This window comes from Zingiber officinale, chromosome 8B, assembly GCF_018446385.1.
Source record: "Zingiber officinale cultivar Zhangliang chromosome 8B, Zo_v1.1, whole genome shotgun sequence".
In the NCBI taxonomy this organism is placed as follows: domain Eukaryota; kingdom Viridiplantae; phylum Streptophyta; class Magnoliopsida; order Zingiberales; family Zingiberaceae; genus Zingiber; species Zingiber officinale.
The window spans coordinates 62819222-62834884 of record NC_056001.1 but is presented as its reverse complement, the minus strand read 5'-3'; the positions used below and the strand labels follow the sequence as shown (position 1 = coordinate 62834884).

The 15663-nt window shown below is 35.4% G+C and overlaps 1 protein-coding gene across 2 annotated transcripts; it reads right to left on the bottom strand.

Annotated features, from left to right (window-relative positions):
• Window positions 1-1143: 1143 nt before the first annotated feature.
• LOC122017442 lies at window positions 1144-14848 on the bottom strand. Of its 2 annotated transcripts, XM_042575067.1 has the most exons (9): window positions 14468-14605; window positions 13647-13696; window positions 12020-12768; window positions 9971-11313; window positions 7314-7603; window positions 6580-7225; window positions 6416-6497; window positions 4655-4702; window positions 1144-1644 (listed from the first exon to the last, which is right to left on the bottom strand). In XM_042575067.1, the coding sequence occupies exons 3-9, from the start codon at window positions 12668-12670 to the stop codon at window positions 1441-1443; spliced, it is 3264 nt and encodes a 1087-aa protein (XP_042431001.1). In that variant the 5' UTR covers window positions 12671-12768; window positions 13647-13696; window positions 14468-14605; the 3' UTR covers window positions 1144-1440. The 2 variants fall into 2 exon arrangements, with proteins under 2 accessions (XP_042431001.1, XP_042430999.1); XM_042575065.1 differs by lacking the exon at window positions 13647-13696 and having other exon boundaries at window positions 14468-14848.
• Between the last annotated feature and the right edge of the window lie 815 nt (window positions 14849-15663).

The following is a 15663-nucleotide window of genomic DNA, read 5'->3' as shown; positions in this document are numbered from 1 at the left end:
TTTCCACTTTCCACTTTCCACTTTTAGATAACATCATTTAATTTTGAAAAACTTCCTCCGAAAAAATATAAGATTATAATTGCTCATAGCCATTCAAAACTCACTTTTCTTCATTTGTCAAAAGACCCCGCCTTCAAATCTTCTTTACCTTCCACAAGGCCTCACTTCTAGATATTCCTTGATAATAGGATTAGCTTCTAGAACTTTCTCATCTGTTTGGAAGTAGTGTGTCTCCGTCTCTTCCTCAATGGCAGCTATTGTGCTCCTAATTAACTTTGACCTCTTGAATAGTCTACCAACGCATTAATCTTGTTTATCTTCCAATTACCTCTTAAGTATTCAATCAATCGGACTTAGATAATATTTGGTTAAATAATTAGAATGACTATAAATATGAATTTGATAATATGAAATGAAAATGAGAATAAGAATGAAACTCATCTAGTTATTTGAATTTAACTGATTTTAATAAAACTAAAAATCAATCTCAAATTATTATTTCTTAACTTATAATCCAAACATTATCTTTTACTATCATTCTATTCCTTTATTCCCAAACCCACCAACCGAACGCCCTCCTAAACGCTCCCTTAAACTTTTTTCAACCTCATCATTGCTACACTTATAGTTACTTGTCAAATTTCTACACTTGCATACTTACAACAACATCAAAATAATAAGAAAAACTTCAAAAATTTTATTATTCACATCAAAACTATCTTACTGAACTCGACTACTTCTCACTGTATTTGCCAAGATGGAAGCTCCGCAAGCCTCCGCGCTCACTTAATGAGATTGCTTCAATCAAGCTTCAAGACAAACTCAATGGACTTAAAATGATCCACAATAGAATTAGCTCTACACAAGTCTAAGACAATGCCATTAGTTTGAAACATTTCAAGTTGTGAAACATGAAAACAACACAATTAAAACCTAGTCACAAGAAACCAACATAAAGCAGTAGTGTGGACACCCTACGTGTGAGCTTACATGTTCACTATTAATTCAATTTGTCCTTGGCTCTATCAAGCTCATGCCACTGTCAATATTGTTGATAAATATTAACTTTTCACATGACTTATGAAGAATGAATGTTTAAATTAATATCTCAAACAAACTTCCCTCTATTTATCAAAGGAAACAAGGATAAAAGATGATCATCAATTGAAAATCCAAAAGCAAACAACAGGTTCGCCTTTGGGCAAAACATTGAGTCGTTTCGCAAAACCACAATGTAGGTACAGCCAGGCTTGTTCACGGCATCAGTATTACAACAGTCAGATGCCCAGTCCCTGAAGCTAAATAGCAGAGCCCAAAGATTAAAATAAAATTTAAAAAAAGAAAGAAAGATTTTACAGGCATTCAAAAATGTGTTCCTGAGTATATTTCTTAAATGGAAAATGTTAGATATAGACATGCGGCACACTACACTATATAAAGCTACGGTTGTTCCACATTTGTTTCTTTTGGCAGAACCAAAGCAATGAGGCATTCCGCTGGTTGAGGTGCAATAGCCAGCAAGGAGCATGTGTCAAGCGAGTAGGGGAGGATAAAGAGCAATCTTGTCCACATGGACTTGCTCGCGGAAAGCTTTATCACTCCAGCATATTCCCTTTGTCTCAAATACGAAGTGAAGTCCTGAATCTGCAACAGAACAGTATATATCATAACAAAGATTAACTTACAAGATAACACATTTAAGAATCATCTAGTTTCAATCAGAATAATTCTTAAGGAATAGAGCATAGCAATGATAACTAGAACCAAATACAACTGAAAAATTATAGTATTGACATCAAACAAACACAGTTCAGAAACTAGAGTGCAATATTTTGGCATTGGATGTTTCTATGCACAATAGCTGTGTGGGAGTATCTAATGGGGAGCTTGCAAGCACATATCAATAGGGTCATCCGCTTTCATAATCTAACATCCCAATCAGGCACGCGATTAGACACTACATGGTTAGGTTTTGATTAATCACCTCTCCTGGAGGTTACATATGCTTTTGAGTGGCTTCATTATCAAATACACTAGCAATCATTCATGTAGCCGCACGAGTGTTCATCAACACACACCTGACCATGGCAGAACAGGTGGTGGCTCATTATCTGTTGTGGCAGTACAACTGACATCAAGGTCAAAAACTCCCTCCTCTCTGTCACATTGATACCTATGAAGACAACATGATGTTCTCTCAGTGGTCAACTGGCAAGAAGGAATTCTCCCGGAGGAGGGTTTCCTCGCAGCATTAAAGTGCAGGACTCTCCATCGACGACAACAACAATAGGTGGTCAAGTGGCACTGATGAAACACACGTGAGGAGGTTGATTCATTGTGCATAGCTTAGCAATGGTGAATTTGTTGAGTCCAATAGTGAAATTTTTATAGTCAATAGTGAAGAAAAATATAGTCTCTAGCAAGCCACAGGAGCAGTTACCATGTTACTTGCTATTGCTTAACTTGAGGGAGCAACATATGGCATCCTCCTCACCTGCTCTGGGAGTCCCTCTTCCCAGTAATTTATTTATGTAATTGTCGTTTTAATGCAATCTCCTTTAAGGCACTGCTAATATAGATATATTTTTTAAAACAAGTTAAGAGGAATAGGAATATTAGCTTAGTGGATCGAATCCCACATTAGTATATCGGTTTAGTGTTATGTTGATAATTTATATATGATTATATTGATAAGCAATAATTAATTCCTTTACCAAAATTCTACATGGTATTAGAACCTACTTCGTAGGTTAGGATTTCCTAAAAGTAGTATTTCCCAAAGGGAAGATTGCCGACCTCCCTTTATTTCCCTTGATCTTTTCTCTCTTTATTCTTGTTTCTCACCATGTGCAAGGGGCAGCTGCTGACACCTCAACTTGCAACACAACCTCTCGATTCATACAGTGCAAGTCTTAGCTCTTTGCCTGGAATTCCATCCACAAAGCTTCCTTGCATCTAGAACACAAAAGGCACAACCACTTTCGAGTCCCAAACCGGCACAGGCCAAGTGGCCTTTACGTGGCTCACGAGCCAACTGAGGATAGCTTAGACCAGTGCCAAATCAAGCAGATGACAGTCTAAAACCAGACCCCCACCCTAATTTCCTCTTTCAAATGGTGAAAAAATTGACAAACATACTTCTAAAACATTGAACGAAAATCTAAACTCTAAAAAAAATCCTCAATTAGTATTTTAGTCCCAATCATAAATTTTAAATATTCTCAATTTATATATTTTTATTTTTATAATATTTTGAGAATAAAATCCTTATTGAGAAAAGAAAAAATATATATTTCATGATATGTTTGAATTAACACATCTTGATGAAAATGAAAATGACGAAGATAAAGATTCAATATCAGACTGCACTGTAATGAATGATCCTCTTTATACTTAGGCAGTGTTGTAAATGGCAGTAGCTAGTAGGCGGTAGCGGCGATCAGTGACCGCCTATCATCTCGGCCACCTAGTCGGTGCCTAGTTGATTGGATTTCTTTTACTATTTTTATACATAATTAAATAATATATTAGCTAAAAGATAAAAAAAAAAAAAAAATAAAGGATCAAAAATTTTAAAAAATTATTATAAAATATATTAACTTAAAAAAAAGCTAATCTAAATATTTTTTAAAATAAATAAATAATAATAATTTTTAAATATATTAAATTAATAGGATAATTTTATTAGGCTTTAATTAAGCCTATTTAAATTATCCCAATTATGATTAAAATTACTAATCTAAAGTTTCAATTAAATACTAAGTTAAAAAAATCTATTCTATTCGGCGATCGACTTCAACATTTCGGCATCGGACACATCGCCAGACGCCAGACGCGACGCATTGCCTGGGCCCGATGATGAGTCTGACCCGTCACGCGTGTCTGGACGCGTCACCTAAGCCTGGTAACGCATCACTCGAGTTCGAATTGGAAATGTTTTACCGCTGCAGGCGTCGTTTAAACACAAGGTGGTATGGTTGAGGTATGTCTCCTTAGGGGTGTAAATGAGCCAAGCCACTCGTGAGCTATTCGAAACTCGATTCGATAAAAGCTCGTTTGAGCTCGTTTAATGAGGCTCGTTAAGATAAACAAACCAAACTCAAGCTTCACAATATTCGGCACATTAGCTCGTGAACATGTTCGTTAAACTCATAAATCAACTTTTAAATAAAAAAAATAATAGTTTTGATATTGAATTTATAGATTTTACACTCTACTTATGAAAAACATAGACAAATATATTAAATTTATTTATTAGAATAAAATTATAAATTTTAACAAGAATATTATAATTTTTTAAAAATATATAATTTAGTTTTTAATGAATATTTAAATTTATAATTTATATTTATTAAGCTTGTTTAGGCTCGAATAAGCTCGTGAGCCATGAATATATTCGTTAAATAAAGCTCGAGCTCGGCTCGATTATAAACGAGTCAAATTCAAACATCCAAGAGTTCGGCTCGGCTCGACTCGATTACACCCCTATGTCTCCTGCCTAGGCGGCCGCCTCAACCGCCATTTAAAATACTGTACTTAGGAAGAATAAACGCAAAAATACAGTATGGATTCAGTAACCAAAACATGCTTAAGTGTATATAAGACATGTTTTCAGATCTGGATTAAAGTACAATGCACTGAAGAAAATACTTACTCCTTTTTGGTCACTTGTGGTGGAAGGTAGCAAACGACAGACCTCTCTCTACACCATGTAATGTATAAAATCAGTCGATTACAAGAGGAATATAATCAAATATGCTAATTTCTGCATCAAACATAATGTTAAACTAGCAGGATATGAACAAACAATATGAAAATGGAACGGTAGGTGAATGCTAAAAACTAATTCATACCGAATTTGGAGCAAGCATGCACACAAAGTTTATAAAAAGAGAATGCAATACTAGTAAACTGAGTCCAACAATGGATGATTTTGTATACACAAAATATAAAAAATATGAATAAGGAAAATTAGGATTTGGTGATTTGGTTGATGAAATATCAAAAAAAAAATGAAAAAAAGAAAAGAACAAAATTAATTAGCAAATAGTCATTCAAACTTAATATCAGGAATTTTGCATGGAAAGAAATGTGAAACCGTCCTGTCTTAGAAGTGTGAAGACATCTTATGAATTGGATTTAAGTAATTATTGCCAAAAAAAATGCTTAACATGTTACTAAAGGATTCATTTTATATATTTATGGTTTTGAACAATCCTACATCAAGGTAAAGTGGAGTAATGTGAAACACTATTGATTTGCCAAAAGGTAAGCCTCAAACTGGCAGTCTTTCTATGAATTTTCATGATGAGTGATGATGCTAATCAATGAAAGTTCATAACAGACAAATAATAGGAAAGTATATGAACTAATGGTCTGAGCTCTATAACCAACTTAAAGGTTTTACTATGTAAGGTGTCATGAAGGAATTCAATAAATAGATTTATGATGCAGACAGGAAAATAACAACCATAAAGGTTGCTGTGGATAAAACAAATTTATACCTTTGTAGTTAATGCATGCTCAAATATAATGTATGATTGCTCCTAATCATCAAATTTGTTATTTTATATGATATAATATATCAATAAAACAATCAAGAATATTAGTGGAACAAATTCAGCAAAGATAGTATTGGAAACTAATCAATCACCAATTTGGTAATATTCCTATAAGCTCAGCCTAAATGGAAGGTCATATGTAAGCAGTAAACACCTTTTCCTTTCAAACCAATATAAGTTTTAACCATCAGCATTTAATTTCATATTGAAGCGCACCAATTATCCCTCTGAGAAACCTACCAAGGCAACTGATTCCAGAAGAGGCTGATTTCAAGACGATAAAATCCCAATAAATGCTTGAGTCTTATTGCTTGCAGATAGTTTGTAGCCTATCCATCCTAAGTCCTAACATAATAGACCTTTCCAATGGCTGATGTACTTGAATTAGAAAATATTCCTGAACCAACAACTGACAAGAACTAACTTCTAAAAATAGCAAATATGAAAGGCCAGTTTCTAAATGATTGCTATATTGAATTCACATTTCCTAATAAATAAATTTACCAAATCCGAAGCAAGAAAGAATCTCGTAAACAGTTAGTTCCTTTAGTTGACAATCTTAGTCCTAAATATCTTGACTAAAAACAAACATAGTTTCTGTCATTCTTCTTTGTTCGATGTTTCCTTGAAATGGTACACCTATGTCTACTTTGCAGCATAGCAGACTGCACCAACAGAAACCACCTGTCTGCCACTGGCCTGTATGAGCACACAAGCATACTAGAAAGCAATTTCACATGCTCCAATTCTTCAACAACAAATAGCTAGTTCTTTCAACAATATTCAAGTAAATAATGCAAATAAAAGTAATATGAAGGTAGCCTGGGAGAGTACAAGGGTCTTCAGGAACTCACTTTGTGCGGTGGAGTGTTTGCAAAAGTTGACTTAACATGTTGAATGTCTGTGCGCTTTGTTACGTCTAACCTAAGAGGCCAACTGCGACATCATAAGAGAAAATTCATTAAAATTTTGCATAAACCATCAGATACAGAATCAAATATGAAGAATTAAATCTTACTCTGTTGGCTCTGACAATGTGTTTAAATATTTACAGGCAACAGAGTCCTCTCTAACTGCATAAATTGTGCAATAGTGAACACCACTTTTTGTAAGATTGCCTTGCCATTGATGGTGAGAAGATAATACACTTGTTCGCAAGAGGAAATCCTTGGATTGTTGCAAAGGAGGAGAGTTTGGAGGAGGTGGAACAGAGGGTGGCTGTGAGGGTGGTGGTGGAGGTGGAGATGAAGGTAATGGAGGTGCCACATCTGATGGGAGAGGAGGTGGTGGGACTATATTTGGTAGAGGAGGAACATTCACTACTTGATCAAGTCTCTGCTGCATGGCGCCACCTGGCAATTGTGAAAGTGGAGTAATAGAAGAGGGTATAAAAGGCACAGGACATGTATTAATATTACGGTTATCATGGAGCATCATTCCTGTTGGAGTTCGGCTTAAGGGAGGACCTCGACCAGAACTATCCCAACAATTACTCGGAGTGAAATAGACAGGGCGTGCCAAAGGTGATGGTAATGGCAGTGGTATGACAGAGCCACCACGTGTAATGCTAGGGCGGTTGGGTATGCTCCCCTTACCAAATATCTGTGGTTCATTTTCTTGCTTCATGTAATGCCAGTTTCTGTCAATAGCATTGGTTGCCGGACCTAGTCATCAATCATCAATAAAGTGTAGAGCTAGTAAGAAAATATGGAAATGGACAGGAAATTCAAGCCACCTCAATGCAGTACTCACCAGGGAATGATACATCCATGGACATCTCACGAATTTCAGCACCAGTAGTAGGATTCCAATTTGACTGGAATGCTTGACCATGCTGCAACTGCATTCCTAAATTATCTACATGTACTCTTGGGGATACTGGCATATGGTGGTGACCAATATCAGGTTTATTTACAAAAGATCTAGCATAAGGATTTCCTGGTTTAGCAGACCCAAATTCTCCAGGAGATGGTGGATATCCCAAGGCATTTAATGACCTTGGCGTGGTTGATTCTCCATGATACACAGGGACTCCTGTATTCCTGCGAAAGGTTAGAGGGACATAAATAGCTCAACACAGCATTAGTTGATTAAGATTCAAAAGGAGATTATTCAGCCTGATGAGCAAAACTTAAAGAAAAAAAAACACTTATCATCAGTTATACAAAAGAGACACCAAAGAAATGAGTCAGAGAATAACTAAACAGTTCTCATGAAGATTAACTACAATATAGAGAAATCTTTGAGATAAGAAAATTAGACCAAAGGTAGGACTTAAGTGAAAAGTTAAAGTATGTATTGTAAATGAAATATCAGAATTCATGAGGGAAGCAGACGAAGTAAAAGTAAGTGCAGCGTGCTAGGCTTCCACCAAAGGGAAAGTTAAAGTGTGTTTAGTTATGAGCTGGCATGGCTATTGTGCTAGGCTTCCACCAATGGATGACTACCATGCTGGCTGCCACCATAGCAAGCATTCAAAGGTCCACTAGATGTAGCGTGACAGGGCTGTATGCAAGCTTAAAGCAGTAGAGATTGTTTCTGTACCTTGATCTTTTATGATCGAGTTCTAAAGCAGCAATGATCGAATTTTTCAAACTAGTAAAAACCATTTTTTTTCTTTTACTTATAGTGAAATGTTTACATCTAACAAAACATTCTGGTTGAACTCAAATTTATTCTACACAAATCTCTAAAAAAAAAGTCAACTCCTTGATCTACTCCAAAAAGGATTGCATACCACAATAGCTCCAACTAAGCACTAAACACTCCAGAAAAGGATGGAGTCCTTGCTTTGAAATTTAGGAAGAACCAAAAGGTGAAAGATGCCCTTTTGTTGTAATAAGAAAACAAGCAAGCAAATAAAGATTGAAGCGTATGAAAGTTGTGTAATTAAGAATTTTAGATATCTTGGATTTATTAATAAACAAGAAAGAAATACTAGTAAAAAATTATCATTAATAGTATAAAGAATGGTTGGTTGAATTGGAGAGAAACTTGTGTTGTGTTATCATCATGTGCCCCATAAGTTGAAAGGAAAACTTCTTGAGATTGAGGTACAACGGAGCAGTCAGATTGTTAAATAATCAGGAAACAACATGTACAACAAATTAATATAGAAGGAATTAGAATATAAGATGAATGTATGGGTTTAACAAAAAAATTGGGGACAGAAAATACTAATACATAAAAGCCATTAGGTGTAGCTTCAATAATGATTGAATGAGCCCCCCGGGGTGTGGTGCGATGGTAAGCGAATGGACGAGTTTCCTAAGCAACGAGGGTTCTATTCCCACACAGCGTAAATTAATGCCAACGGCACTCGAACCACTCGTGGTACCGTTCCCCGTGGCCCATTTGCGCTTCCTGGATTTACCGGGTGGAAAAATTCCGTGGGCGAGACCGGCCATCTCCAGGTGAATGAAAGGTAAAAAAACATAGACACCTGGGCTTTCCTTTTTAATAATGATTAAATGAGAGAAAATATATTGAGGTATTCAAACATGGCCAATATATTTTATAATTAGATAAGTTGAATTGGTTGAAGTAGGAAGAGTAAGAGGTAGATAGGAGACTAAAGAACACTTTAGTTTATGTAATAAAAAAAATGAGTTAATTGATTTGGATGTTAATAGCAAAAAACCTTGAAAAGAGTTCAAGAGAGCGATAAGATCTTCCAACCGACACTAAATAGTTGGATGATAATGATGACCACATTATCCAAGTTTTCAGATAATAAATAACTATTTTCCAAAAGAAATATCTATTTTTCATCATCTGTACGGTTTCAAAAAACGACTACCTAAGCCTCATATGCAGTTGCCTAGGAATTTGGAAGGAAACTATGTAACATCCACATGCAGTTAAAATATATCATTGTTGATTAAATAGATTATTATATTTTACGTATTTCTTTGTATGACTAATTTCTATATAGGAGCATGAATTCAACTTTGTTGATTAATATCTATTTTGTATATAAGATAGTCATTGTTATCAACATAATTTTTAAAATATATTTTTTAATACTGATTGCATATGTGAATGCAATGTCAACCGCATAGCATCTACACACATGTTTTGAAACCTTAATCACCTGCTCACTCATCTAGTTGGTATTATGATTCTGAATCTCTAAGCTCGTTAACTATGTCAGAAACAATGACAAGTTGACTTGACCAAATTTCATAAATTTACTAAGTGGATGACAAGTAACATTTGAGAAAATTTTAGCAGACTGACGTATTTTCAATTTTGAAGTGAGACAGTTTTATCTGTGTGTAGCACATACAAGTTTATTAAGCAAAACTTGGACAAGATGTTTCTGAAATTAACTAAAATACACAATGATAGAAGGAAAAGTATAAACAGTTTCAATTATGGATATCAAGAGAAATTTATGAAGTTCATACCTGAATTCAGCTAGAAGGAACATGTCAGGACAACTCTGTATATTTCCTAAAGCTGTAACAGCAGCATCGACACTATTAAACTCTATAAACCAGCAAGAGCTTTGCAAGCCTACTCGTGTCAATCTAACTACAGCACCAACATTTCCCACAGCAAGATTGCACAAGGCCCTCAAATCATCATCTTCAAATGGTGTGGACAAGCTAGCAGATAGAGTAATGTAGAGAGTGTTTGAAGGTGCTTCATCCTTCATGGAAAGTGAATATTTTTTCTGCTTATTGCTTTCATGAGAAATTTTTTTATTAAAATTGTACTTAGTACAGAGCGATGAAATCAAGGAATGCAATTGAGATATTTGAGGGTTGCACTTTTCAGCACTAGCACCATACAACGTTGGAACCATTGGAGAGAAAAGCATGCTGTCAGCAGCACTTCCAATGCTTCTACTTATAGTTTCCACTTGAATTGTTGTAGACCCAAACCTTGCACCATGCAACTGAAACTTTGCGAGGTCTGCAGCTTCATGTAACCGGAAATCTATATAGCAGCGACCATTTGGTCTGTCAAAATGCCATCCTGCAACCTCTCCAAATCTAGAAAATGCATTGATCAACTCCATTTCTGGGACAGAAGCATCAACTTGCTTTACTAAAAGCTTAGCGAACTTATCCAGTGTAAGTTCACCAGTACCTGAATGCCCTTCAGGCAGTGAAAATGTTGCAGTTGCAGCTCCAGAAGCAGATGCATTTGCCGTCATGCCAATATCAGTACTGTGATGGTGCTTCTTAGCTCCAGCACCAGAACCATCTGAATCCTTCACAATGCCTAAAATAGACTGACTTCTTTTCAATTCTCTTGGATCAGGTGTCTTCTCCAAGAATTGGCTTTCATGATCCATTTTCTTCAAGTTGGCCAACCTCTCCCCTCCACTAATGCAACTTCCATCCTTTGGCAGTGCATTTATCTCATGTGGCAATGGGCAAAAAGACCTAACATGTTGGCCTGTAGCATTTTCAGCAGAATCATTACTTCTTTTCTTTGCATCAGCTGAAGAACTATCAGGAACTCCTGACAATATATCCTTTGAAACATTAAGAGCTCTATTGTGCTGAGGAGGATACTTATTAGCCACATATGAGCTGCTGATATCTGCATATTTTGACACATGCGAGTAGACCATGTCATTCTCTTCCAGATCTGCTCCATCAATGAACTTTGACAAAGACCCTATTGCATTTTCTAAAATTGATAATAACTCTTTAGTAGCCTGTGTCCCATGTAATCTGGATAATTTTCTACAATAAGAAAATATCCAAACTCCCAAGGATGGATCTTTTTTAATTGCCTGCATACAGAGGCCAGAGTTAATAAGTTTGTGAATGTTTGAATATCACAATCATGCAACAAAGAACACACCTTGAAGTAAAATCAAGTACTAGAAAATAGAAATGGATATCAAATTTAAGATTTTTAGAAGTTCTTTTAGCCTTTATGTATAGAGTCGGACAATTACAGTAAACTCTAAAAGGAGGTACTTTCAAAGCAAAATTGTCTTCAGCATTCTTGCAGAAATTTATGTTTAACAATTTGAAATAATTGATTCATCTCTCATTCAAAATGAACAATTCTATATCTGAATCTATGTATGAGTTGGGAGAAGAAGCTTAGGACCAGAACAGATTCACTGTTTCTACCCCTAATGTCTAAAAGAAATCTATTACGTATGGATATGCAGCATGCACACAACAGAATAATCTTGCAATTAAGGCTGCGCAAAAAGGCATAACCTATTGGATAAAGGCTCATTACTTTTCAAGCACTTACAGTCTCAACAAAGCATTTTCACAAAGCACAGCAACATGTAACTCGGTGCCTACTGAAAGTTGCTTTAGGAATATCAAAGGTTGAAAAAAAACTCATGCTTTATCAAGGTATGTTCCCCACAAAAAAATGTTAACTTACTTTTTACTGTATCTATTGTACTATCTGAGATGAATCCATAATGAAATAATCTCTGCTGGAAGCTGTGAATTAGTTTAAAGTATCAATACCTTTCCCAATAAACAATTATTGGATTCAAACACCATTTTTTCTAGTTTGTCATTATTTGCTTCTGTTTTGGTTTGATCATTTCCGTCAGAATCTACACCAGTTCTTGCTGATTTTGGACATGGTGAAGATGGATCAATCTCTCCATCTGAAACATTATTTTTTACGTTCTCAGCACCATTCAAATGACTTGTCACCTGACGGAGAAAGAATTGTGCTCCACTATGTAGAGTGTTATCATTTCCACCAGAAACAAAGAGTTCAAAGCAAGCTGCAAGTAAGTTCTTTGGGAAGGCAAATAATATGCAGAGCAAACTAAGTGCTCGAAGCTTAAATAACCTATGCAGAACAGGTTCATTGTCCTCCTTATCATCCTTCATTTCACGAAGGAATTCCATTGGTTCGTGAAGCTTTTCAACTTCTCTGCTAGCCACTGGATATATATCCTTACCCTCAAAAGTTGAAACAAAAAAAGTAAGAATGTTTGAGAAAACTGCAGAACAAATGCCCTGAATGACAGAGGATGTTGGTGCTTCAGATGATGCCGTGCAAGAAATGTCAACCAGTCCAAAAATACAAGCTTTAACAGTTTCGTATGCCACACTATCCATGTCCTCTCCTCTCATGATTATAGCCAGACTCCAATTATACATGTTGATGGAAACTCTAGCTGCTGCTTCTAGAGCAGTAGGACAGAATGATGCATACCGAGGAATAAGATCAGCAACTATACGTTGCACACTCGTACAACCTACACAACAGAACAACACACATATCTCATTTAAAAGAGCCAAATTCATGTTTCATAACATAGGATAAAGTAGTTTATTTTATTATATAACTTGTATTTACTGCAGAAAGAAGGTTGCCACGTGCAATAGTTTAATAGAAGAATTCATGAAAATTGAACATCACAGTTTCACTTTCAAAGTTGACTGGGAACCTAAACAAAAGCCTACTGCTAAATAGTGTACTCCTACTAGAACAAGAATCAACTCCTCAACACCACAAACTGGCAACAAAGCTACAGTTGAAGAGGCTTACAACATAAAATTGAATCAAGGTTTTTAAATACTAATGGAATTGCCTACATTTAGATTTATAAACAAAATACTAATATACGAGAGCAACAAAGTGTAGCTCCAATAGGTGCAAAAATGAGATAAACTGTATGATAAGATATAGAGATGTTCAAGTGAGACTAATACATTCTGATGTTGTGCAGTCACACAAGTTGAATTAATTTAAGTGCGAGTTGTAAGGAATTGAGGAAGACCAAATTTTATTTAATGTAATTACAGCTTATAGTTGTCAAAATTATATCATGATTCATATCATAAGATGGACTACATAGTCGTCAAAAATCATATAATTCATATCATATGATGGACTATGTTCACATATACAATGATACAATTCATACTTACGAATTGGAAATAAAAAGAATTGTGGAGACTTGGTATGAATATATATGATCAGCTAGAAATTAACATGACCTAAATATTCAATAAACTAAATCAAGTTTACTATAAATAAGGATGAATTTTAAAACTACACCATAAGCACAAAGGCATACTAAGGATCATGCCAAGCTAAAAAAAATATCAGATGTAAGTAATACTGACTTACCCTGGTGCTCCTTAATGATTTAAAGTAATCATATCTGACTTCAGCCCTTCCTAGAATTAAAACAATGCCGTTAAATTTGATTCAATTAAGGATAGCTACACCATAGGGTCCATTTAAAATTGTAACTACAGATTGGATTAGCATAAATTGGTGTCATTACGCTGATGCAAATCAAATTAGTAAAATCTAGAGAAGTTCTTTTTTCTTTATTGAACAGTAAAAAGGATAACACTGGTCCAATACTTTTTGTATCGCTTGGCCTTTATCTTCCCTTGAGTTTTTAAATCAGTATTTGGGTGGAGAAAAATAAATCATATCTTGGTATGTCAATTCCTTCTACCACTTTGGCATCCAACCAGAGGATCACAAATTCTTCTACTCTCTATTGTTAACCAAATAGATAAAGAGGGCCTTTTCTTTTCCTTTCTCCCATTCTTCTCCAATATAAACAAGCCCAAGAATTTTCAGATGAGTAAGGGAATGTTAGGAAATGGGCAGCGACTTGTAAACAAGGAAAATGGAGATTACATGATGTAATATAGTTCTTCTCAATTTCATGTGATCTATGACAACAATTAACGAAGTACATATGTTTTACAACTGAAATGACGTCTCTACCAATTGTAAGTAGAAAATATAATTGATCCTTTGGAGTTGAAATTTTGAATGAACGTCAGTACTAATTTTCTTTTCGTGCAGAAAAAAAATGATGATGTGACAACGGAAGCATACACAAAGATCAAGCATTTCTTAGAAGATTCTTAGCTTTAGGTATTTTTAGGAAAATCAAAGAAGAAAAAGAGGGGCGAGGGATATGGAACCTCTGGAGGTGGTAATTAGGGCCAGATAGGCCTGCTCAAGTTCTGGCATGAGGCGAGAATCCTTCTGGGAAATGCAAAACTTGATCCTTCGGTAGCAATCTACCAGATTCCTGATCTCCTCCTTGTTCCTCCGCTTGCGGATAATTTCCTCCTGCGAAGGGGGTGGGGGAGGGGACGAGACGAAGGTCTTCTGCGGAGGCGGAGGGGCGCGGTGCTCCAGTATTGCCTCGTAAAGCTTCCTCTTCTTCGGTGGCTGCTCTGCGGCCGCCATCGGGCGTGACGAGGTGTTGACGCCGCTTTAGGGATTCCGCCGCTCCGGCACCACTCGAGTACGATTTTGCGACTGCATCCTTTTTTTTTTCGGTCTTATTGTGTCCGTCATAGGCCCAAGAAAAAGAGGATGCTGATAAATTAATAAATAATAATAATAATAATAACTGTAGAAAATAGTCCAACTCCGTTGTGTTTTCCCAAGTTTGACATGGTCAAACGATCTACGCAGTTAAACTAAAACTAAAAAAATCAAAAATTAAATTAAATTGGTCTCATTAAATTTGGGCCATAGTTCAGATGTGGGTTCATTTTGAAAAAATAGCTTTTGATTTTTTTTTATTTTTTTAAAATGTTCAGATTTGGCTGGACTAATTCGGGAGATAGGCAATCTTATTCTTAATTCATCTCCATCTATCCAATAAATTCAAAGTACAATTTATGCACATTTATAATATTCATTTCTATCTAGACTTTTTCCTTATTTACTAGTATTATTTTAAAAGTCAGTAATCGTCTATAATTTATTTTTTCCATATTAACCTTAGGATAAATTAACGGGAAGTTAGGACAAACATATTCATTCTTTATCACCATTTCAATCTAAACTTAAATTATGATCTTATTTGTCCCGTAAGTATTTGGAGCTGCACCATCGAGAGGATAAGAATGATATATCATATATGTGACTACTAGGTAGGAATCTGTCTTCAACCAAGGACAGTAAATTTCAAATTATAGTTGCAATAACTTGTTTCCAAGCTCTTATGTGGGTGTCAGATGAATGGAATTTAAGATCTTAGATTAAATTTAAGAACCAAGACCAACTACTTGACCATTAGACCAAAGATCTTAAATTTTTGATGTGCCGCCTTAGGGTATAGTCGAGTTGATTATCACTTAGTAAATTTATAGAATTAAATCTT